This window comes from Ovis canadensis, chromosome 6 (genome assembly GCF_042477335.2).
Source record: "Ovis canadensis isolate MfBH-ARS-UI-01 breed Bighorn chromosome 6, ARS-UI_OviCan_v2, whole genome shotgun sequence".
Classification (NCBI taxonomy): domain Eukaryota; kingdom Metazoa; phylum Chordata; class Mammalia; order Artiodactyla; family Bovidae; genus Ovis; species Ovis canadensis.
The window spans coordinates 77813154-77837134 of record NC_091250.1 but is presented as its reverse complement, the minus strand read 5'-3'; the positions used below and the strand labels follow the sequence as shown (position 1 = coordinate 77837134).

The 23981-nt window shown below is 41.7% G+C and overlaps 1 protein-coding gene across 8 annotated transcripts in view; it reads left to right on the top strand.

The window, feature by feature from the left end:
- Positions 1 to 825: 825 nt before the first annotated feature.
- ATP8A1 (ATPase phospholipid transporting 8A1) overlaps positions 826 to 23981 on the top strand; it is a 228163-nt gene continuing 205007 nt past the window's right edge. For 6 of the 8 annotated variants that reach the window (XM_069594047.1, XM_069594044.1, XM_069594046.1 and 3 more), the window contains exon 1: positions 826 to 1668. In XM_069594047.1, coding sequence (XP_069450148.1) covers positions 1620 to 1668 — 49 coding nt within the window. In that variant the 5' untranslated portion in view covers positions 826 to 1619. The remainder of the gene's footprint in view (positions 1669 to 23981) is intronic. The other 2 variants (XM_069594050.1, XM_069594053.1) reach the window with 2 other exon arrangements.

Sequence of the window (23981 nt, the reverse complement as noted above, 5' to 3'; positions counted from 1 at the left end):
TAGACCTTTCCAGAGTACTCTGGGGAAGGAAATGGCAGCCTACTCCAGTACTCTTGCCTGGAAAATCCCATGGACAGAGGAGCCTGGTAGGCTACAGCCCGTGGGTCGCAAAGAGTCGGACACGACTGAGCGACTTTACTTTTTTTCTTTTTTCACTCCATGTAAAGCCCTCTTCCACCCAGTGCTGGAGGAAGAGGGCAAGGAGCTTCTAACAATTTATTCCCTTCTTGCTATTTTAGCCGCTCACCAGGATCTATACAAAACCTTACATCCAAAAGATGAAATCAGCAATAAATATCGTACTTGGTTTGATAACTTGTTAATATAGATCTCTGTATACAAAATAAAAGGTAATGAGGTTACGATTATTTTTAAGATTTGTTCAACTGCTAAGTCGTGTCTGACTATTTGCAACCCCATAGACTGCAGCATGCCAGGCTTTCCTGTCCTTCACTATCTCCTGGAGCTTACTCAAACTCATGTCCACTGAGTCGGTGATTTCTAGAATATGGAGCAAAATAAAATTTAATGTACTCATGGATTGTATACTTGGATGCCTCTTCCCTTTTTTGGGTAAAACGACTGCTCCCAACTTCCTGAAGGTTTGACTGAAAAAAAAAAAAACCACCTCAAACCAAAAAAGTCCTTTTTTGAAGCACCTGGCCCAATAGTTGGATTTTATGCCAAGTCCAGAGCTTTGTCAGGCTGCAGAACAGGCATTAGCGAGAGGCACCGGGCCACTGGCAGGCCGGCCCGGAGCACCAGAGGGAGGAGGAGCCATCAGCGCCCAGGGACCCCGGCCTCAGAGCCTGTTGCTTGAGAACCAGACGACAGAGCAGGTGCGACTCGGGCCGCGAGGGCTGCTGGCTGTGAGGGAGGCTAGAACTCCACCCAGGCGGCGAGCACGCAGACCCCTTCCAACGCTCACGCTGGAACTTAGCCATGTGCGCCCAAGCCCTTTCTCCCTTTTAGCCTCTCTCCTGCCGACTCAGACCCAAACCCACTCTCCGGACCACAGGCGACCCCACTGTTATTAAAAGCAGAGGGTGGCAGAAGAGGATTTGCAAGGATGAAGGAGCCAGAGCAGCCTTTGTCTTTGGCCAAGTCTTGGAAAAATCTGAAAGCTACTGAGGAAGGACCGGAAGAGCCGAAGTCACGGGGTGGAAAGAGGGCGCCCGGGGTGGAGTAAGCCAGCAGCTCCCCGGTCCGTCCCCCGCAGGTGGTACAGTCCAAAGCGGGGCGGGGCGACAAGAGGCTCCGCCAGGTCTCACCCTGCCCCTCTCCCGCCTTCCCCGCCGCGCCGCAGCCGGAGCAAGTGAGCGCGCGCCCCGACGATCCCTCCCCCGGCGCCAGCGCCGGGGCCCGAGCTCCGCCCCTCGCCGAGCCGCCCCCTGCGCGGCTGCTGGCAGATCTCGCTGGGCTCTGCGGACACCTTCGTGGTCTCTTCCTCCTTCCGCAGGTGTGCGAGGGCCTCTCCCGGCCGAGGCGCTGCCCTGGGTGGCCGGCAGGGCCCGCGCGGCTGCTGATCGCTCGGCTCAGGGAAGGCAGATTCCCCGCCCGCGCGGCGCCGTGACAGGTGCAGGGTCTGGTTTAAGGACGCACCTGCGGCGGCTGCTGCGATGCCCACCATGCGGAGGACCGTGTCAGAGATCCGGTCCCGCGCCGAGGGTAAGTGGCCGCCGCAGCGCCGGGCTGGGTGCGGAGCGCGAGCGGAGGCGACTCGGAGCCAGCCGGGAGTGGGGCGGTGTGAGTGTGTGTCTGTGTCTGTCGGGGCAGAGATGCCCGTCCCACCCCTTCCCCCAGGAATGTCTGGCTGTTGTGCCTGGTCCCTGGCGAAACCTTCTCCCTGCACTGTCTTCGGCGCCCTCGCAGACCCCTTCGCGGCTGCAGAGTCCGGATATTGGTGTCCTCGGTGGGATCCCCACGGCTCTTTATACGCCGCAGCGTGACTATTCGGTCTCTGCGCTCTCGCCCTGCCCACCTCTCTCCTCACTATCGCACAAACCTCTAGGTCTCCACTCTGCTTCTCCATTCTAGGACTGCAGATCCCCAGCCCGCCGCCCACCTTTGTGCAGCCCCCACATCACGACACCCCGAGAACTGAAATTGCCTTTCCCAGGATGCAGGATCGTTTGATCCGCAGCCCCTCGCCACTCGGAGCGGGAGGAGCCTGATTGGGGTTGGGCGCTCAGCGGGTGCTGTGCGTTACAGTCTCTGCAGTTCTGCCTCTTGCAGCGGTGTCTCACCCAGCTCCATTCCGAGGTTTTGTTTTTGCTTTTCCGTTTACCTGATGCTTGCACTTTGGCCCAGCTGCGTTGACTTTTTAGCAAGGTGGAAGCTATTTTCTTGCTCCACCCAGGGCCAGTTGTTGAATGGCTACACTTGTCAGCAATGAGCAACAGATGCCGGAGGGTAAAGGCAAATACACTTTTGGAGGGCTGAGACTCTTCATCCTCTGAGGAGCCCTCAGCATCCTGCCCGACATATGGCCGTCAATTCGTAAATATTTTTTTGTTTGTTTTGTTTTGTTCATGATGAAGCCAAGACTGTACAGATCTTGAGCTTTGTTTTCTTTTTTCTCTCCCATAAACCCATACTTGAATCCGGCAAAAGGGTGGCTTAGGTTCTCATAACTTGTTTTCGAGAACTTGGCTGTGGTCACTGGTGTCAATCCTTCACCCCCACCCCTTCCACCCTTTAATGTTTGGCAACTGGTAAAATGATTTTAGGAAAAAAGCTATAGACGTTAGGAGAATTGGATTGCAGGGGTTTGAGATGGGCCATTTTATTATTTTCCTCCCTCTGAGCCTTGATTTTAAAAATGGGGCCTCTGGGCTCTAATGGGCTTCCAAGGTGGCTCTGACAGTAAAGAATCTGCCTGCAATGCAGGAGACCTGGGTTTAGTCCCTAGGTCAGGAAGATCCCATGGAGAAGGGAATGGCTACCCACTGCAGTGTTCTTGCCCAGAGAACTTCATGGACAGAGGAGCCTGGAGGACATGTAGTACATAGGTCACAAAGAGTGGGGCCCTCATAGATCTGATTTTCTGATTACAGCACTTCGGAAATTCTCAGTGGCATGTCTCTGGGGAGAAGGCCACACAAGAGTCAGAAAACCTGTGTCCTGCTTAGGAATTTCATACATACTTCTTGTCATTTGTAATGTAATGAAAATTATACAGGGCACCTTTTAGATGTGTACTGTCTTTAAATGTACACAGTAAAATATGTGTGCGTTCTTTTTTTTTTACACTTCTGAGTGAAATACATTTTCTCTTATTTTTTCTTCCAGTTTTATTGAGCTGTAATTGACATGTGGCATTATGATATATGACAATGATTTGACTTCCATACATCATGAAAAATTACCATATTGTCTAGTCAACATTCATCAACTCATATAGATACAAAATTAAAGAAACAGAAAAAATTTTTTTCCTTATGATGAGAACTGTTGAGACTTACTCTTCTAACATTTCATATATAAACATATTTATCATGTTGTGCATTACATCCCTAGTATTTGTTTATCTTATAACTGGACATTTGTATGTTTTGATTACCTTCACCCTCTCCCCCACACTCCCCCTCTGGTAACCACCAATCTCATCTTCTTTCTGAGTTTGTGTGTTTTCAAGTATAATTAACCTATAAGAATATGTTAGTTTCTGTTACAGAACATGGTGATTTGATATTTCTAAACATTTCAAAATGATCAGCATAATGTCTAGTTACCCTCTGTCCACATACAAAGTTATTGCATAATTATTGACTATATTTGCCTCACTGTACATTTCATATACAAGACTCATGTATTTTGCAACTGAAAGTTTGTACCTTTTAATCTTCATCACCTATTTCTCTACCTTCCCCACACCAATTCCCCCTGGCAACCACCTGTTCGTTCTGTGTATTTATGACACTTTCTGTTTTGCTATGTTTCTTCACTTGTTTTATAGATTCCACATATAGGTGAAATCATGCAGCACTTGTCTTTCCCTGACTTATTTCACTTAGCATAATACCCTCTAGATCCACCCATGTTGTCAAATGGCAAGATTTCATTCTTTGTTTATGACTGAGTAATATTCATATACACACACACATACACACACACACTGCATCTATTCATTCATTCATCTATTGATTGCACTTAGCTTGCTTCCATATCTTGGCTATTATAAAAACTGCTGCAATGAACACAGTGATGCATATATCTTTTCTAATTAGTGTTTTTGTTTTCTTTGGATAAATACCTAGGAGTGAAATTGCTGGATCATATGGTAGCTCTGTTTTTAATTTTTTGGAGAACCTCTGTACTGTATTCAGTAGTGGCTGCATAAATTTACATTTCCACCCAACAAATGCATGACGTTTCCCTTTTCTCTTCACCCTCACCAACAGTTGTTATCTGTTGTCTTTTTGGTAATAATGAATGAATTTTCTTAATCATCATTTGAGTGAGCCATGAAGGTATGAAAGTAGAGTGGTAATAGTTGGGATTGTGCTTTCAAATAATAGCAGTTGCTGGATTCCATATTGTGTGAAATGGGAAAAGAGAAAGGACCAGAAAACTATGTGAAACTTCTACTGCATGAGAGGATTTTATCTGAGAGGCAACAGTATTGTTTTTGATTGACATGTATATTTTTCAAAGCATTTTTACAAAGATTGCCCTATAGGACCTTACAGCACTCCTGAAGTTTGGTGAAGATGGTCCCATCTGATAGTTGATGAAACTGTGTCCCAAGTGATTGAGGTGCTTGGTACATTGTCAGAGGCATAGTGGCAGTCAGTGAATGACCCCTCCCCCATACTGGTTGGTCAGTTTATTATGTGCTCAGCATTTTGCTTGGGATTGTGGTGAGGACATTGATAATGATGCTGTGGGCTGGCGATGTGGCTCATTGCCTGCTCCACCCACACTTTTCTTTCCTAAAGAATAATCTCTTTTGACAGCTCCTGCTGCCTGATGGCATTGTTCTGAACTGCAGCCTCCTTAGCTTCAGTGGGTTGGACCAGGGTAGGCTTCTGACAAAGAGCAGACAATCCATAGGTGGCTCAACACTTGTAACCTTGGGTTTTGGCTCTAAAAGCCAAGGCTTTGTGGTGATCATCTCTCCCATGGGAAAAGTTGAGCTTAGAGACTTAGAGTGAAGGTTGAAGCAGAACGGGGCAGAGGAGAATAGGCTGGTGGAGGAGTGAATGGCTGGCTGTCTTAGGTTGTGCGGATGCTGCTGGTATGAGGAAGCAGAAAGTGTGCATGTGAACACAGAAAGATAAGGAGAGAGTGGCCTGGATGGAAGGAATGAGGCAGAGAGACACAGGTGCTGAAAGAGGGCGGCCTGTCCCTAGCGCACCTCCACCCCCTCCTCCCAACTCTAGAGCACCTCCCCCTCCCCCCCACTCTAGAGCACCTCCCCCCTCCCCCCCACTCTAGAGCACCTCCCCCCACCACTCTAGAGCACCTCCTCCCCCTCTCTCTCCCCCCCTCCGCCCCGCCCCTGACTCTTTTTGTCCCAATTCAACAAGTAGCCTTAGAACAGGCTCTTATTTTTACTTTAAGCGATTTGAATGGGTTTCTAGTCCCTGCATCCAGATTGGCCAGATGCATGGCTGCTCTGTGTGCAGGTTATTTGCAACCAAATCGAGGAGAAAGAACGTCCATGAAATAAGAAATAGTCTAGGAGGGGATGTTATTATTTGAACAGTGTGCTTGCTATGGGGGATGTTATTAATTGAACAGTGTGCTTGCTGTGGGTAACAAAGAGCTGTGAAAGATCAGACATAAGAACATGAAGCCTGTGAGGAAACATTCCTTGAGAAATATTTTGAAATGAGTCCTCACGCAATGCTTCTCAAACTTTAAGGTGTGCACCAATCACCTGGCGATATTGTTAGATGCAGCTTCTAGATGAGTAGGGCTGGAGATGCATTTCTGACAAGCTCGCGGGTGATGCTGGGTGATGGCCTGCAAGTCACAGTGTGAATACCAAGGTTCTAAGATAATGCCATCGATTTCAGTAGTCAGGAGGGCGCTGAGGTTAGAGAGTAACCAACTGAAAAACTGCTGAACATGACTATGGCTTACTTGAGAGTTCTTAAACTGGCCAGGAACAGAGGGAAACTGAGAAGAAATAGAGCATACATTTGGATAAGTAAATACTTCTAGATTATAGAGTATTTTAAATACCAGGATGAGTCATTTGGAGTTTGAATGAAATATTTTAAAAGGACCTTAGAGTTCTTCTAATCCAGTTCTCATTCAAGCATGAGGTCAAAGTAAAATACCTCCAAAAGGGCCAGTTAGGAGCCAAATCACTGTAGGGAAGTGACATCCCCAGAGTATGTTGGATGGTTTGTAGGAAATGTAAATAGACGTGTGTGTGTGTTTTAAGGTCTATAAATGACAAAGACCAGGATTAGTATTGGAGTGGAGAAGTGAGACTGGAAAGGGAGGAATTAAAGCTATTTCTCAATAAATCATTATCTTGTTTAACAGATAATCTATTGAACTCCTATAAGTACCATTCTTGAAATTTCAAGAACTTTCAAGTACCATACTTGAAATAAATCAGTGAGCAAACAGAATTTAGAAAAAGCCCTGCCCTGGAGGTGCTAACATTCTAGTGAGGCAAGAGATAAAACAAACACAAAAAGTTAGCAAGTTACAGACTTTATTATGTGATATGTGCTATGGGACAGATAAAGAGAAGGTAAGATGCGTAAGGTTGGTGGATGAATTGCAACTTTAAATGGGTTGGTTAGGCTAGCCTTCATTGGAAAGTGGATGTGAAGAAGGTGGATTAAGCCTGCTGGGAATCTGGGGGAAGAAGATTCCAGGCAGAGGCCCCAAGGCAGGAGAGAGTTAGGAGTGTTAGAGGAATGCGGTGGCAGGCGAGTCGGGAGAAGGGGAACATAGTAGGAAATGAGGTCACTAAGGTCGTGTCATAGAACATTGTGATATAGTGAATACACCACAAAAAACATTAAAATAAAAGGAGATTCTCAGACTTTAATGTTTACAATATCCCAGGTATCTCATCAAGACTGCTATTTCTTGAGCTGCGTCATGAAGATCTGTTCAGTGGATCTGCCACGGGACTGCATTCTTCACGACCTGCTGGAATGTTCCACTGTAGGTGAAACACATTTTAAGGATCTCTGCTTTACAGTCTTCAACCTGATTGATTGGGAAAAGATATGAAAACATAAGGAAATTGAGAAGGAGTTTCAATATAGTAAGAGAAGATAAATTCAAATTCTGCAGTAATTGAGGGACATCCAAATGGACATGTTTTGAGATACTTTGAAATTGAGAGGTTAGATGTAGGGAAGAGCAAATCGGAATCTCTGGTTCAGAGATAATCGTTGAAACCCTGGTAGATAAGTTTGCCAGAAAGCAAGGCTAAATAATGCAGAAGACTAAGAATCATATGTCCCTTCACTTTTACTGCAGCTAAATCAAATAAGCCTCTAAATACAGCATTAAAAATGCTAGAAACAGGGACTGAAATAACAGTGGTCTACACAAAACAGAATTTTTCTCGAAGTTGTAAAACTAGCGTGAAGACAGTCCAGGTCACCTGTGCCCACCAAATAAAGTCATAAGGGACATGGGCTGCTTATGCCTTTCTGCCTCATCATCCTAAGTGTATAACTTCCTTAAAGTCGTAATCTGGTTGCTGGGGTACCAGCCAGTGTATAGGAGTTCCAGGTCAGACGAAAAATGAAGAAGAGTGTGAGACCAAAGGTTTTTCTTGAAAGTACCACACAAAGACTAATGGTTAGTTTGCATTCGCTCGCTTCTGCAAGGAAAGCTGGAGTTTTCTAGTTGGCATGCTTTATTATTAAAAGAAAAAGGAAAAATTGTTATTGGCTAGGCAGCTGACAGGCATTGTCACTGTCAGATTGTCAGAGGTTTTGCTTGATTAAAAGAGGTGTTCTAGGGCTCATGAGTTACAAAATAATGACCATTGTTCAAAACTAAGGAAATACACACCAAAAAAGAAAACCACCACATACCTGTCCAGTAGGGTCGCAAAGAGTCAGACTTGACTTAGCAACTGAACAACTACAACCACAATCCAATGGTTTGTGTTTTACACTGTTGAATATTATGATGCTAAAATGTAAGGCATTCATTTGATTATGTAAAACATGTACTAAGTGATAAATTTAGAAGTTGTCCTAGGGATTGTTTTCGTAAACTGACCTGTGTAAATGGCACCTTTAAAGTATTTGTAATTATAAAAAATACTACATTTTATTTACTTAAAATGCAACAAAAGGAGCATGGAGGTAATTTGTATAAAAATTGTTAAAATGAAAATTTTAAGAGGCTATTTCATTTGTCCAGGTATAAGAAGGCTAAGAGCCTTCTTCCTTTAACAAGCATGTATTATGCGCCTGCTGTGTGCCAGCTAATTGGATGGTGGAATAGAAAGGTATAGCGAATGAAGGATTCCCCAAAGAAATCATGAAAATGAGTTACAGATTTATAACTGACATGACATTCTTTCACAGAGTGGGTATATGAGTATAGTGATGCTTCATGTGGTCAATATTTGGGAATTCCCGAAACATGTTGTTTTGCCTAGTGTAATCCTGGAGCTATTAAGTGTGGCAAAACTAAATTATTTTAGTCTTTTTAATCTATAGTACATTATTCTTTTATTTCACTCATATAATTTCAAAAACGATGAGAACTGAATCAGTTCATACCGACCTTCCAGGCTTAAGGAAAGTTTGCATAGATAAAGACTGTGCTTTTGAAGTTAGTGAAATATTTGCTGCTATGTTGGATTTCTAATCACATACTTTCATTACAATGTAAATGTTGTAAAGGCAGAAGATTCATTCTTCACTACTCCCCAGAACCCACATCTTTCAATGTTTTCATCCTCTGGGTAGTAAGCTCCCTAAAGGCAGGGATTTTTCTGTCTGTTTTGTTTACTGATATACTGAGGACATTGCCTAGGGCACAGTAGGATTGACTTAAATGAATCTTGTGACCTAAATAAAGATGAAATGACCTATAGATGCCTTATAATCAGACCTACTTGATACCCTCCTAATTGGAACCTGACCGTTGAAAAGGGAGCGATTTTTTGCGTTACCTGTTCACTGCTGTATTCTTGCACTTACAGCTTTTGTCAGATGAACAGATAACTCAACTTTATTTTTAATGACAGAACTTAGTTTTGTTCTCTTGACTGTAGAAGTAACAGCTTCTCATTGGAAAAAAAACTCAATAGTGCAGAGATGTTAAGAGGACAGTAAAAAATCACCCCAAACTAAGCCATCTAAATATAACCATTTAATATATACATGAAATATGATTTAATATACATTTAATATAATTTAGTACATTTAATATACATTATCATTTAATAGATATCCATTCCAACAATTTTCCAGAAGAGAAATATATTGTAAATTTATGTAAACGCCATAAAGATTTCCCCAGTGGCTCAGATAGTGAAGAATCTGTGTGCAGTGCAGGAGACCCAGGTTCAATTCCTAAGTCGAGAAGATCTCATGGTAAGGGTATGGCTGCCCACTCCAGTATTCTTCCTTGGAGAATTCCCTGGACAGAGGAGCCTGGCAGGCTACTGTCCCTGGGGTCACAAAGAGTCAGACATGACTGAGCAACTAACACTTTCTTCCAGAAAGGATGGGATTTTAAATTTTAATTTTTCTAGTTTTATTGAGATATGATGCTAAAGCTGAAACTCCAATACTTTGGCCACCTCATGCAAAGAATTGACTCATTGGAAAAGACTCTGATGCTGGGAGGGATTGGGGGGCAGGAGGAGAAGGGGACCACAGAGGATGAGATGGCTGGATGGCATCACCGACTCGATGGACATGAGTTTGAGTGAACTCTGGGAGTTGGTGATGGACAGGGAGGCCTGGCGTGCTGCAATTCATGGGGTCACAAAGAGTCGGACACGACTGAGCAACTGAACTGAATTATATTTGTGTGAAACATATTTGTATATACTATATTGCAAAATGATTACCATAAAAATTTTAGTTAATATTCATCACCTCACATAGTTACAGATGTCTTCTGTAGTGATAAGGACTTTTAAAATCTACTCTCTTAGTAACTTCAAATGTATAGAACACTTGTTAGCTATAGCTACCATGCTGTGATGACATCTTCAGAATTTAGCTTGTAATTCTGTTTTAAAAGGTTATTTTATTTTTAATTGGAGAAGAATTCTTTTACAATGTTGTGTTGGTTTCTGCCGTACAACAATGTGAGAGTGTAAATTGCTCAGTCATTGTCTTGACTCTTTGCGACCCCATGGACTGTAATGTAGCCCACCAGGCGTGTCTGTCCATGGAATTCTCCAGGCAAGAATGCTGGAGTGGGTTGCCATTCCCTTCTCCAGGAGGATCTTCCCTACCAAGGTATCGAACCCAGGTCTCCCACAGTGCTGGCAGATTTTTTTACTCTCTAAGCCACCAGGAAAGCCCCTCAAACAGCAACATGAATCAGCTGTAAGTATACATAAGGCCCCTCCCTCTCCATGCTCCCTCCTGCCTCCCATCCCATCTCACCACCCCACCGCTTTAAGGTTGCCATAGGGCACCCTGTGTTAGGCAGTAACTTCCCACTAGCTATCTATTTTATATATGGCAATGGATACCTTTCGATGTCACACTGTCCGTTTGCCCCACCCTCTCCCTCCCCTGCTGTGTCCACTACTTTGTTCTGTGTGTACATCTCTATTCCTGCCCTGAAAATAGGTGCATCAGTGCCATTTTTCTAGACTCCATATATATGTGTTGATATACAATATTTGTTTTGTCATTCTGTTATACAGAATGAAAGAATACTTCACTCTGTATAGCAGGCTCTATGTTCATCCACCTCAGTTCAACTGACTCAAATGTGTTCCTTTTTATGGCTGAGTAATATTCCATTATATATGTACCACAAATTCTTTATCCATTCATCTGTTGATGGACGTCTAGGTTGCTGAAAGTTTGTACCTTTGACCACCTTCACCCATGGAAAGAAATTTTTTTATCTACTGTCACTATTTAAATCCTCAGTGCCTAGAGCACTGCCTGGCACTTAGTAAGTGAAAGTGAAGTCACTCAGTCGTGTCTGACTCTTTGCAACCCCAGGGACTGTAGCCTACCAGGGGCCTCTGTCCATGGGATTTTTGAGGCAAGAATACTGGAGTGGGTTGCCGTTTCCTTCTCCAGGGGATCGTCCCAACCCAGGGATCGAACCCAAGTCTCCTGCATTGTAGGCAGATGCTTTTACCATCTGAGCCACCAGGGAAGTCTCAATAATTATTTGTTGAATGCACAGATCATGTATTTTATGGCAGCTTAGCATTATATATGTTATTGCATAATAATTAACTAAGGAATCTTCTGTGGGTAGGCATGTAGATCATTTCCAGTATGTATTTTCAAAAAAACACAAATAAGCATCTTTATATATCTTTGTACACTTTTCTGATTATTTCTTTGAAAATTCTTTGAGAAAAGGGATTTCTGGGGCAAAAGTATGTATCTTTTTTTTTTATAATGGCAAAAAAAATGCTAAAAGATTATTCACGTTTGCACCCTCACTGAAAATAAACCAGAGGTCCTACTCCGCTACTCCTTTTCCACCAATGGATAGTCTTCTTTATCCTTTTGAATATACAGTGCAGAAAAAAAACTTGAAGTTTACATTGCTGTTACTTATAAGATTGAATACAGCTTGATTGGTTTTAGTAATTATTTTTATTTTTGTCTGAATTGTTTCCTCATTGTAAGTTCCTTTATGAAGATTGTCTTATATTGAATTTTAAGAGCTTATCATATGCTCCTGACATGAACTGTTTTCCTTGTTAATAGTTTATCTTTTAACTTTTTTGATGTTTTCTCATGTACATGGTTAATTTTTGTAAAGTATAATCTTTCAGTTTCTTAAAATTTCTGGCTTAATGTCATGTTTCTTATGTCAAGATGATAATTTTTTACTTATGCTCTTCTTTTAGTGTTAATACTTTTAGATTTCACCTTTAAACAGTTACACGTGTAATTCCTATGGGATTTATTTTGTTGTGAGATGTAAGGTAGGGGTCTAATTTTGTTTTTTTCTCAATTTGTTATCTATCTGACATGATAACCATATATTTTATAATCTGTTCTCCCCTCACTGATTTGAGATGTTTCTTTTATATGCTAAATTCACATACGTAGTTGAGTCATGGTTGGAGTCAGTCTCTCCCCTTCTTCTTTCCCTCTCTTCTGTATTTTGGTCTGTTTTGGCCCCTTCTATCAAATTCCTTTATTACAATTAATCACTGTTCTTTCCTCTAACTTTTTCTCTGACTTCTTTCATGCTTATTTTTCCGCTTGAACTGAGTGCATCATCGAATACAGTTAATGTGTTGGAATATTTATTGATATTGCATTAATTTTATAAATTTATATTGAGAGAACTCATACCTTTTATATACTGAGTCATTTAAGCTTTGTTTTACTCTCTATTTATTGGTTTTTCTTTTATATACTGGGGAGAGTTTTCTTAAATAAATCCTATCCATTTTAATGATTTGTTCTTTAGCTTATTTTTTTTTTCTTTTTTAAAGACAAGCTTAATTTATTATCATCAGGTTCAATGAACATATAAAATTACATAAAATTTCAATAGATGTACTCAGAAGAAACATAACCAAAGCAGAGAAAAAGAATTACAAGAAACTATAAAACTAAGTGATTTCTTTTTTAAAATTTAAATTTATTTATTTTAATTGGAGGTTAATTACTTTACAATATTGTATTGGTTTTGCCATGCATCAACATGAATCTGCCACGGGTGTACACGTGTCCCCCATCCTGAACCACCACTCTCTCCTCCCTCCCTGTACCATCCCTCTGGGTCGTCCCAGTGCACCAGCCCCAAGCATCCAGTATCATGCATCGAACCTGGACTGGTGATTCGTTTCTTATATGATATTATACATGTGTAAATGCCATTCTCCCAAATCATCCCACCCTCTTCCTCTCCCACAGAGTCCAAAAGACTGTTCTATATATCTGTGTCTCTTTTGCTGTCTCACATACAGGGTTATCATTACCGTCTTCCTAAATTCCATATATATGCATTAGTATACTGTATTGGTGTTTTTCTTTCTGGCGTACTTCACTGTGTATATAATTGGCTCCAGTTTCATCCACCTCATTAGAACTGATTCAAATGTATTCTTTTTAATGGTTGAGTAATACTCCATTGTGTATATATACCACAGCTTTCTTATCCACTCTTCTGATAACATGTTTTATGAAGACATTGTAAATGAAATCCTTCCTAAAATCATGTTTTTGCTCGTGACTGTCAGAATATGTAAAGTAGAAGCTGTTGATTTTGAAACTAACCATCAGTCTGAATTCTTTCATTTTAAATAGTTTTTCAGTTAATTTTCATCTCCATAGGTTTTAAAATTATACATCATAAAGTGTTTTTAAACAAGGTTTTCAATTATAATTAGATTTGATCAGGTATATTTTGATTACATTATTTTTCCAGTAAGATTTGTTCATTTTTATGTGCTGAAGTTTTATGTACTTGGGTTCCAACTTACTGCTTCTAAGGTTTCACGTAACCCTTACACAATAGCCATGATACTGATCTTTTTTATCCTTTTTGTTAGGGTTAGAGGTCAGAATTTAGACCAGCTAAGAGTCGGACACGACTGAGCAACTGAACTGACTGAACTGAAGATTTAACTAATGGTTTTGTAAAATCTACTCCTATCAAATTGACATTCAGATCTTAGATCAGCACTGAGAGAAATAAAGTGATCAACAAGTGCTAGACACATATGTACTTGTAAATACTCTAGTAGCTACACTATAAAAAATAAATAAGTGAAATTAATTTTAATAATATATTTTCTTTAATAGATCCAAAATCTCATTTCACTATGATATAAAAATCAATAATGAAATAGTTTGCATTCTATTTGTACTAGTTTCTAACTCTGCTATGCATTTTCTATTTACAGTACGTCCCAATTTAAACTAGTCCCCTTTCACATGCTCAGTTTCCACGTGTGGCTTGTGGTTGCTGTGCCAGTCAGCACAGCTGTAGATTATATCTCTAGCTTGGACTTAAGGATTAACTAGAGAAGGAAATGGCAACCCACTCCAGTGTTCTTGCCTGGAGAATCCCAGGGCCGGGGGAGCCTGGTGGGCCGCTGTCTATGGGATTGCACAGAGTCGGACATGACTGAAACGACTTAGCAGCAGCAGAGTTTTTCAGAATATTAAATTTTATAACAGAAATGATGGCTCAAAGTAAGCTTATTAAAAGTGCATGTGTAGATATACTTCTCTCTTAAGTAGAGATTAAGCCTTACTTCCTTCCAACAGAAGGCCTTCTCAAATGTCCTCGTAAAACCTCACAAAATGTGTTAGTGCTTAAATAATACTGCTTGTGACAGCCCTCACGGCAATTTAGAGGTTTCATGTAAATTCATCATGGCATCTATTAAAGCCTGTTGTTTTGGACCCATTAAATGTAATTCTTTTTGAAAAGATTTGATAAGACCACTGTATAGAACCTTCCTGTTAGTTTTCTTTTAAATGTTAATATGAAATGTGTGAACATAGGATAGTAACTTTGGGTAGTTTGCCTTTATATACATTGTTGCCATCAATTTTGTTAATCTAAGGGGCTAAGGAATTTGGTTTACTGGGTTATTTACACATTGAATGAACTGGGCAAAGGTAACTGGCTGTTTTGAATTGAGGCTCTTCATTGTTTTGCGTAAGCCCATCTTTGAAGATGACTTGTCTTGATCCATTCAGGGTTGTACTTCAGGAGACTGGGTTAGTCATGTGGCAGCTTAGGTGGAGACTGTTGCTAAGAAGGTCAAAGGCAATGGAGGCTTTGAACCAGGAAACCACTTTAGTGGGCCAGACCTATTTAGAATACAAGATAAATCTTCATGAATGAAGCAAGCAAACTTGTTTGCAAGGGTGAATCAGAGAGATGGTTTGCGCTGACACCAGTTTAGAATAATTGAGCTTCTCTAATTAGCGTCGATCTCTGTGGCTAACTCTGATCTTAAAGCCAACTTGTAGAGGAAATCTCCTTTGAGCATCTGCAGCCCGTCTTTTCCCCTTGTCCCTCCCTTAGCCCCATGTAGATTTAGCCCTACCCCAGTCTAGAAAACCTTAGCAGTAGGAGACATTCAGGGAGCTCTAATTTACCACTTTGAGGATGTGGCTTGAAGCACCCTGTCACCATTTCCTTGACCCTGACTGTTTGTTGCAGCAACTAAAGCTCCAGTACTCGGGGCCCTGCCTGTCTGAGGGAAGAGACCCTGGACTCTGGGGGAGGAGTCTGCCCTCACTCTGCCCTCACTCTGCCCGGGTGAGGAGTTTGGATGCCAGGCCAGCTTCCGGGGGCTCTGAGTATCATTTGCTTTCACTTTCCCCCTCGGTGCTCTTGGCCAGCACTTCTGGACAAGCTTGTTGCCCCGTGCTGGAGTGCTTTGTTTCTAAGCGCACCTATAGTCCAGGACCATTTTTCTTAGCACCACACTGCCGTTCTAACGACTAGCTGACCCTTCCCAGTCCCCTTCTAGTCTGTCTCATTCTACTTTTATTTTTAAATTCAAGCCCTGTCCTCTCCCTGACCAAAGAAATGAAACCAATCTCTCTATATAGATTTTACCCAAATTTGATGTGCTGTTTTATACCTTAAGCTTAAGTTGGATTCAGTCCACTCTGATGCCAGAATGGATGTGATGAATGTTCTCAGGTGGACTCACTCAACTTTCATAACTTTTTCCCACAGTTGTGAGTAAGGGTTAGAGAAATGACTTGAGGAAGAGTGACTGTGCCGTCTTTAATGTAGAGTGTGTCCAGTGTGGTCAGGGCAGTGGGAGGCTTGTGTAATGTCAGCAGGTTTACCGTCAAGTGTACGTCGGTGGTGTTCAATCCTGGCTGCACAGTGAATCAAATGGGGATTGGATGCCTGGACTCACCCCAGACCAATGGAATCAGTCTGGGCCATCGGGCATATGGACTGAGCATTGATATTGTATCTTCCAGATAATTATGATGTCCAACAGTGTTGAAAAATACTGATGTAGATCTTTGAATTTCCTTGCTTGTGGAGAGAAGAATAGATTATATAAAGTCATATAGATTGCCAGCCAAGAAACCTAGAGCATATGGATATTTTTGTGGGTAAATGTGTCTATTGCCCAGTTACTTAATGGGTCTAATTGCACTCCTCTGAATTTCACCTGTCAGAAATGATAAAGCTTGTATGATGATACTCAGTTGTTTGGTTTTGAAGAATTTCTTTAAAATTCTGGACTAAACAGTCAATTCAGTACTACCAAATGAAGAGTAAACACATCCCGTTTATTTTTAGCTGGTTCTGTATCTACTCTGGGAGCTTGATGAATATGAGCCTCTCTGCAATGTCATTTCTGGTTTTTGCTAACCTACTTACTTTTACTATGTGGTTGTACTTCATCTCTTCATTCACCCTATATTTATAGCCTACATGTGTGTAGTTATTTGCACCTGGAAGAAATACCTTAACAAATCGGTAAAAGTTTCCGAAACTTCTGTGGCTATTTTCTTTTCAAGGGGTTTATTTTCTTTAGTCTACAATTATTAATTTATCTCACTCCAGTGTTAATAGATCTTTCACAGGTTAGTGTAAAGAAAACAGAAAGTTACCACAAACCTCAATTTACCTGCTTTCCCTGGTTTCTAAAATGAAACTCATTTTGAAACTCTTAATGTAGCCAGTATGATTTCTCTGTGGCCTCCTGGATGGGTGCTGGGGTCTGGCTTCAGGATGTGATGGTGATGATTTCAAACTTCTAGGAGTAGAAAAACAAACTCCATAGTCCCTTGTTTCGTTATTTAGTCACTAATTTGTGTCTGACTCCTGCAACCCCATGGACTGTAGCCTGCCAGGCTCCTCCGTCCATGAGATTTCCTAGGAAGGATACTGGAGTGGGTTGACATTTCCTTCTGCACGGTATCTTCCCAACCAGGGACTGAACCTGCATCTCCTGCATTGGGAGTTGGCTTCTTTACCCCCAAGCCACCAATTAAGCCCCTATTGTGCCTTAGGTCAGGTTAACCTGGTGGCTCAGGTTAAAGCGTCTGCCCGGAAGTGTATTGTGTCCAACCTTTGTGGGATTTTTTTTTTTTTAAATTCTCTTCTATCCTTATCGTTTCTGCATTTAGACTTTTCTTTTTTAGGTGATAATGTTACTTGTACTCCACAGATGGAAATCTTTTTTTAAAAAGAAGCCAGAATTTGATTGGAGGATGGAGTTCTGAATCACTGGCTCAGTTTAACCCCAGATGGCAGCTCATTCGTGTATTTTGGTTTAAAGTTCAGTGAAAGAATCATTACATGGGTTGGCCTTTTGTTGACTTCTAAGTGAATGTAATTAGCAAAGAAGGAAGAAGGTCCTCTTAATTTCCCCCAGTACTGTGCTGAATTCCTCTTAATCTTATTAAGTGACTTTCAGGTGAGTGAACTGCTCTCCTATGTTTTAATTTTAACTAAGTCTGAATACCAAGGTCTTCAGTTTGAATTGACAGTTTGATAGTTTTCTTTATAAGATGTCAGACATTTCCCCATATATTCAGCTGGAATTATCTTTTTAAGATAATTCTATTGACTTAAACTAATAGAATCATCATCTTTACTGTTTATACCTCATATGTCTTTAGCCCGTTTGGTACTCTACTATTTGACATAGTAGCCACTTAAAGAGTAGAGTGCATCTGTTGTGTGATGCAAACGAAACTGGAGACTAACTCACTTAGTGCTGTCCCACTTCCCTAAGTATCTTAAGGTACTGCTCTGTAAATAATTGACTGGACAGAAAAGGAAATAAGGCACTCAGGGCTCCCAAAGGGCTTGGAGTAATATCTGACTTTGGGGTCTTCTGAGCTCTGTGGCCTTGGACAAGTCATATAACCCCTCTAAGACTCCTGTTTCGCTTTCCCCAAATACAATAAAACCTACCCATAAGTCATCTGTCTCCTGGCTAGAGAGTAGAGCAAGCCTGATTGCACATTGCAATCTTCTGAGGAGCTTCACAATAGCTGAGCCTTGGATTTTGCCCCAAGAGATTCTGATTTCATCTTGGCAGTAGAAGCTGATCAAAGAATGGCGATTGTGGTTTGAACTACTAGGTATCTGTGGTCAGATGTGGTCAGATTTATAGTATAGTTTGAACGCAGATCTAACAGATTATTGGTGGGTAGGAAGTAGAGTATTAAGGATGTTGCAGGCTTGGGGCTGTAAACCCAAAATGATGGCACCATTTATTAAAATAGAAAACTCTGGAATAAAGGACTAAAAACCTCCTTGCATCTTAGAAAAGAGTGGACTGATCTATGTGTGCCAAAATAGGTATGTTTCAGTACATTCTTTTTTCTTCTTGGAAAGAGGATTGCTTTTATCCTAAATTCAATCTCCTTCCTCTATCTTCCTTTCTTTTAGTTTTCTTTAGAAATTCAGTAAACATAGCTATCTTGTGCTGTGTGCTATGCTTAATTGTTCAGTTGTGTCTGACTCTGTAACGCCATGGACAGTAGCCCTCCAGGCTCCTCTGTCCATGGAATTCTCCAGGCAAGAATACTGGAATGTGTTGCCATGCCCTCCTCCAGGGGATCTTCCCAACCCAGGGATTGAACCCAGTTCTCCCACATCGCAGGCACATTCTTTACCAGCTGAGCCACCAGGGAAGCCCATGAATACTGGAATGGGTAGCCTATCCCTTTTCCAGGGGAACTTCCTGACTCAGGAATCAAACCAGGGTCTCCTGCATTGCAGATGGATTCTTTACCAGCTGAGCTATCAGGGCCTATTCCTCGTTTCTATGCATTTTTGACATCTGGGAGCAGTATGGATTCATCTCTTTGTAACTGATCACTCTATTGTTTTTTTGGACACCTAGGAACTCTATGGATTCATCTCTCTGGAACTGATCATTCTGTTGCAGAGACTTTTCACGCCATAATCAGAGTTGATGAGAATAGTCTTTATGTCATCATTGTGTTCTTTTGGCTCTCGAGGTATTCCACACTGCAGGAACATCTTTCAGAGCGCAAAATTAAAACACCTGCTATAAAGTAGATGCTAAGCAAATGTTACTTGAATCTGCATCTGGTGAGTGATAGGGATAAGATCAAGCTGTTCAGATTTTGGAAGCTGAGCTTTTAACATGCTGGCATGGTTTTGAAATCTCATGGAGTTTCTTATTATCATGTCTAGGCCCATTGATTGCACTTTGCTCAGCAATGGCCACAGGTACTCCAGAAGATCTAAGGGGCTGATTTCTTTCTTTTTTAAAGACATGGGGGAAATTTGCTTTTCACGTTTATTAATTTATTCATTATTTTGACTGCTGGCTGTTTGTTGTAGCACATACCCTTTCTCTTATTGAGGAGTGCCAGCTCTAGAGCACAAGCGCTCATTAGTTACAGCGTATGGGCTTAGTTGCCCCACAGCACATGGGATCTTAGTTCCCTGACTAGGCATCAAACCTGTATCCCCTGCTTTGGAAGGTGGATTCTCCACCCCTGAGCCACCAGGGAAGTCCTAAGGGGCTGATTTCATATTTGTAATTAGTGGTGGTGGCATGTGGAGGCACAGAAACTGCATTAGAGGCTCTTTCTGCACTGGGTGGTTTTTATTTATGGTGTCGGGAGGTTCTTGAAGCATCCTGAAGCAGTCTGGCCTCTCATCGTTCCTGTTCTGCCTGTGAGTTGAGTAGGGCTGATGGTAGCTGCACACATATGTAGGTATCCTTTAATGTCAACCAGCACTGAGCTTGGTCTTTGAAGTCTTTGCAGCCCACCTGCTGGCATTCATACATCGTGGTATAATCTGCTTAGTGGAGGTTTCTCTCTCCTGTTTGAGCCACATCCTGACAAACCAAAGGCAGCTGTGCCTTCCGCGCTTTTGTGGCGCTCACTCTGGTTTCCCTGAGCCTGTCTTGCCTAACCAGTCTTGGCGGGTTCTTTAACACCACCCCCACGGCGCTCACAGCAGCCGAGCCACCCCCAGCCACTTGTGGGTCCACTCCACTGTCAGACAGACACCGTGCTCTCAGGGTCATGCTGGAGCTCCCGGGTGCCCCCTTAGGGATGCCCTGTTTTTCCAGCTGGGTTCCTAGACTTGTTGGATATTTCACATGCCCGATTGTGACACAGCTTGTCATCAACAGGCAGAGGAAAGGTTCACTTGTTTCCTAATGCTGGGTAGTATCCAGTTCTGTAGAGTAAAAAGCTGTTCTTGCGCATGGTGATTCATGGTGCCGGGTGTGCTGTGCTGACTGCTCCCAAACCACAAATTAGCAGGTAGGCTCTAGTTTCTTCACTGGGTGTTTCTGACACTTGAGACAATGTTTAAAAAATAAAGGTGAATTATATTTTTCTCTCTTGCAAAAGCACAATGGAGATAAGCAGGTGCCCATCAAATTCCACTGACTTATTCTGAGAACAGTGCAGCAGCAAAATGAGGTACATGGGTGTTTTTGTTTCTTTTTATAAAATGAGAGCTAGCCTTGGAATCAGAAGACTATTAGCCTGTCCACCTGTTTTTCTATTGTAAAATGCATCAGTAGCTCTAAAAATAAAAGTTGTAATAATTCAGATAACTTCATGATTGCTTATTATTCCTTTTTCCAATATGCTTCAAAGACTGACTTATTCAGAACTTTAATTCAATTCTGTCTTCCTATGATTGTGTTGTGGTGAAATTAATGGGGTTACCTTTCTGCAAGCATTTTTACCAACTAATTCAACAAATTTTTTTCCATATACAAAATGGTTAAAACTTGCTTGTACATTGACACTATCTTAGTGGTTCTCTGATGACTTCATAACTGTCTTTTTAAAAAAAGCCTTTTTTTTTAAAGATGACATCATGGAATTCTGGAGTTGGAGGAAGCTGTGTGCACTGTCCCTAAGATAGCCTGCTGGCGTTTGGTTATCCAGCTCTGGCTCGAAAAACCCTCAGTGACAGGAGTCACACCCCCTTGTCAAACAGCCCTTTCCACTCTCAGACAGTTCTAATTCTTAGCAAGTTCTTTCTTGCTAAGAAAGCAATAAAAGCGATTAAACCATTTGTCTCCTACATGTCTTGCGGGGCCAAATATGCTCCATATTATATTTACACAGTTGATTCTTTTAGGTGTTAGTGTAGGATCTTCAATTTGCTCAATCTCCCCAAATCTTCCTGAATTGATTCTTTCATGTCATTTGCATATTTACTAATCGTACCAGTATGTTATCCTGTCTCGTTGGAACCCAGGCAGTCTGGCTCCAGATCCCTCAGGAAGTTATGCATCTACTTGAACTATCCAGGGATCCCCTTGGATCATAGAAGAGCCTCATGGGACTCAGGCTTTGGGGTTTCTTCTTCTGTCCAGAGTTGCCCTTGTTTGTTCTCTGTACATCTACTCCATTGTCTTCGTATCTTTGCCATCCATGTGGCTTCATGGGGGTGGGGGTGTGGGGAGGACCGTCACCCCCTGCAGCCTGACTCCCTGACTCTCCATGCCCAGCCTGGTCCCTGCCCAGTGCCGAGTCTGTCTGCTAGTGTCTCCGGACCACAAGTCCACTTTCCCAGAAAGAAGTCCAATTGGCCCTGGCGGCCAGGTGCCCCTGTTGACCCTGATACCCCGGGTCAGAGAACTAAGCCAGGAGCGGGGAGTAGGGGCAGGAGCCAAGGGTGACCCAGGAAAGGCTCCATCAGGAGGGCTTGAAAGAAGTGGGGAACCAAAGGAAAGCTCCAGTAGAAGTCCCTTCATGGATGTTTGTCAACCAGTAGTGAATCTACATCATTACCTAATCTTGCGATCCAGTGTCTCAGTTTTTTAAGGACAGTCTAGTCTTGTTGAAGTACAGAATGCTAAGGATTTGGCCAATAACATTATTATTCAGGTTTAGGTAGTGTAAAGGACCTTTTTCATAGAGGAAGGTCCCGCAACCCACTCCAGTATTCTTGCCTGGAGAATCCTATGGGCAGAGGAGCCTGGCGGGCTACAGCACATAAAGGTCTCAAAGAGTTGGACAAGACTTAAGTGACTTAGCACACAAGCACAAAGGACCTTTTTTATAGGGAAAAAATTCCCTTCAATCTCTGACTATACATTTTGGGTATGAGAAACACCACTTTAAAAACAATGACCCTCTACTCAATGTTAGCTGAATTCTCAATGCAAAAGGAACGTATTCCTTTGACTTGCAAATTAACTATTTTTAGAAATTACCATAAATCCTTCAGAAGCTGTAGATCCCATTATTAAAATCTGTGAACTTTGAAAGCATGATTGTGGACTACACTTTTCATGAGCAGTAGTTTATAATGTACAGAAGCCATCTACTTTCCTTTTTAAAACACTTTGCCCTTTCCCATGGTTCTTCTGTGATTAGTAACACTTTATTTAACTATTCTGCAAGTTCTCATAGTTTTATAGATTTAAAAATATTGTATATGTGTATACACACACACGCTACAAAATATTAATCTATCGCTATTTGGAGCAGCTAGGTACTGCCTTGTCTTTTTTCTTTTTAAAATAATTCCCTACCATGTCTTCTGCATTAGTTCCTCCAACTACTATTCATTCTAACCTTCCTAGTTTTAGGATAATTATCCTTGATGTGAAATGAAGTGAAGGAGGAGAAGTAGGAATTGAGGAGTTCTGCTTCTTATGATCTTTTAACATCACACCATCCATTTCAGGCAGTGGACCTATCCCATGAATTTACTGTATTGCAAAGGAAGCAAGGAAATGCTTTTGTAGTCTCTTAACATTTTTAAAAACACTTTTCCTCCATTCTTAGGTGTCTGTGCATCTGTTGTTCTTTGCTATTGAACATGTGAGCCCATTTCCAACCTTTCCCATGATCTTTTAATCTACTTTTCCTTGTCCAAGGCCATGTTATGCTGCAACAGTGGTCTCTGACCACACCTCTCTTTTCCCCAAGACCTTTCACAATTAGTCAGCATGTTACTTCAGCTTTCCGGACTTCTGCCCCTTTTGGGTTTTGATACTAATTTGAAATACATCCTCTTAATCTAGAAGATACGTCTGGCTTAGCCTGGTATTCCCCTCCAACTACCAAAAGTTCCTTGGTACAGTTAGGCTTTCTAAACCTTATCACTTCTGCATGGATTGGAATCCAGTCCATGGTAACAATTCCTCATCTTATTTCCTGTACCTTCTCAAGTGATGAGTTTGCTGCCAAGACGAGTCAATGATGCTTTTAGCTAATTGAGGCTTCTAGGAGATGCCGGATGTGTGTCTGGTGGTTGAAACCCTTCATTGCTAGTTCAGTCCGTTTCTGTGCCAATGCTTAATCTATGTTGGGAATATACCACTTATTCTTCTGTCTGACCGAAGGATCTGTGGAATATCCTTAAGGGGATATCATTACATTTCTTTTATCTTTCATTGTTCTCCTTTTCCTATTAAGTATGATTTGGCATTTGTGTTTCCTTTAGTATTTGCCATAACTCAGCATGCCCAAGATGATTGCTTTTCTAGGTTAGTATCCAAAGCTGGGAGCCACAGAAATTGAGTGCTTACTATGTGTGGGGCCCAACACTAGGCGTGCATAGGTAGGTTGCCGTGTAATACTGCTTAAGATCAGCCTTTCCTCTGAACGTCAGGAATACTTTTTTCAGTGTCTATCACTCAGAATTTGTTGTGCTATTTTGGAGCTTGTTGCAGTTCAGCATGAATACAGGGAGTGTTAAACCACTTTTATTTTTCCTGCTTTAAATAAGAAATAATGTCGATTTTCACACTTGTTTGTTTTTAGATCAGTTCCCAAAAATACGCTTAAAGAAAAATATCACTTAACCATGTATGGTAATGATAAGTCCTGATAGGAAGATATATTCATGGGTATCAGGATGGAGATAAGACTATAAAATTCTGGGAATTTTTA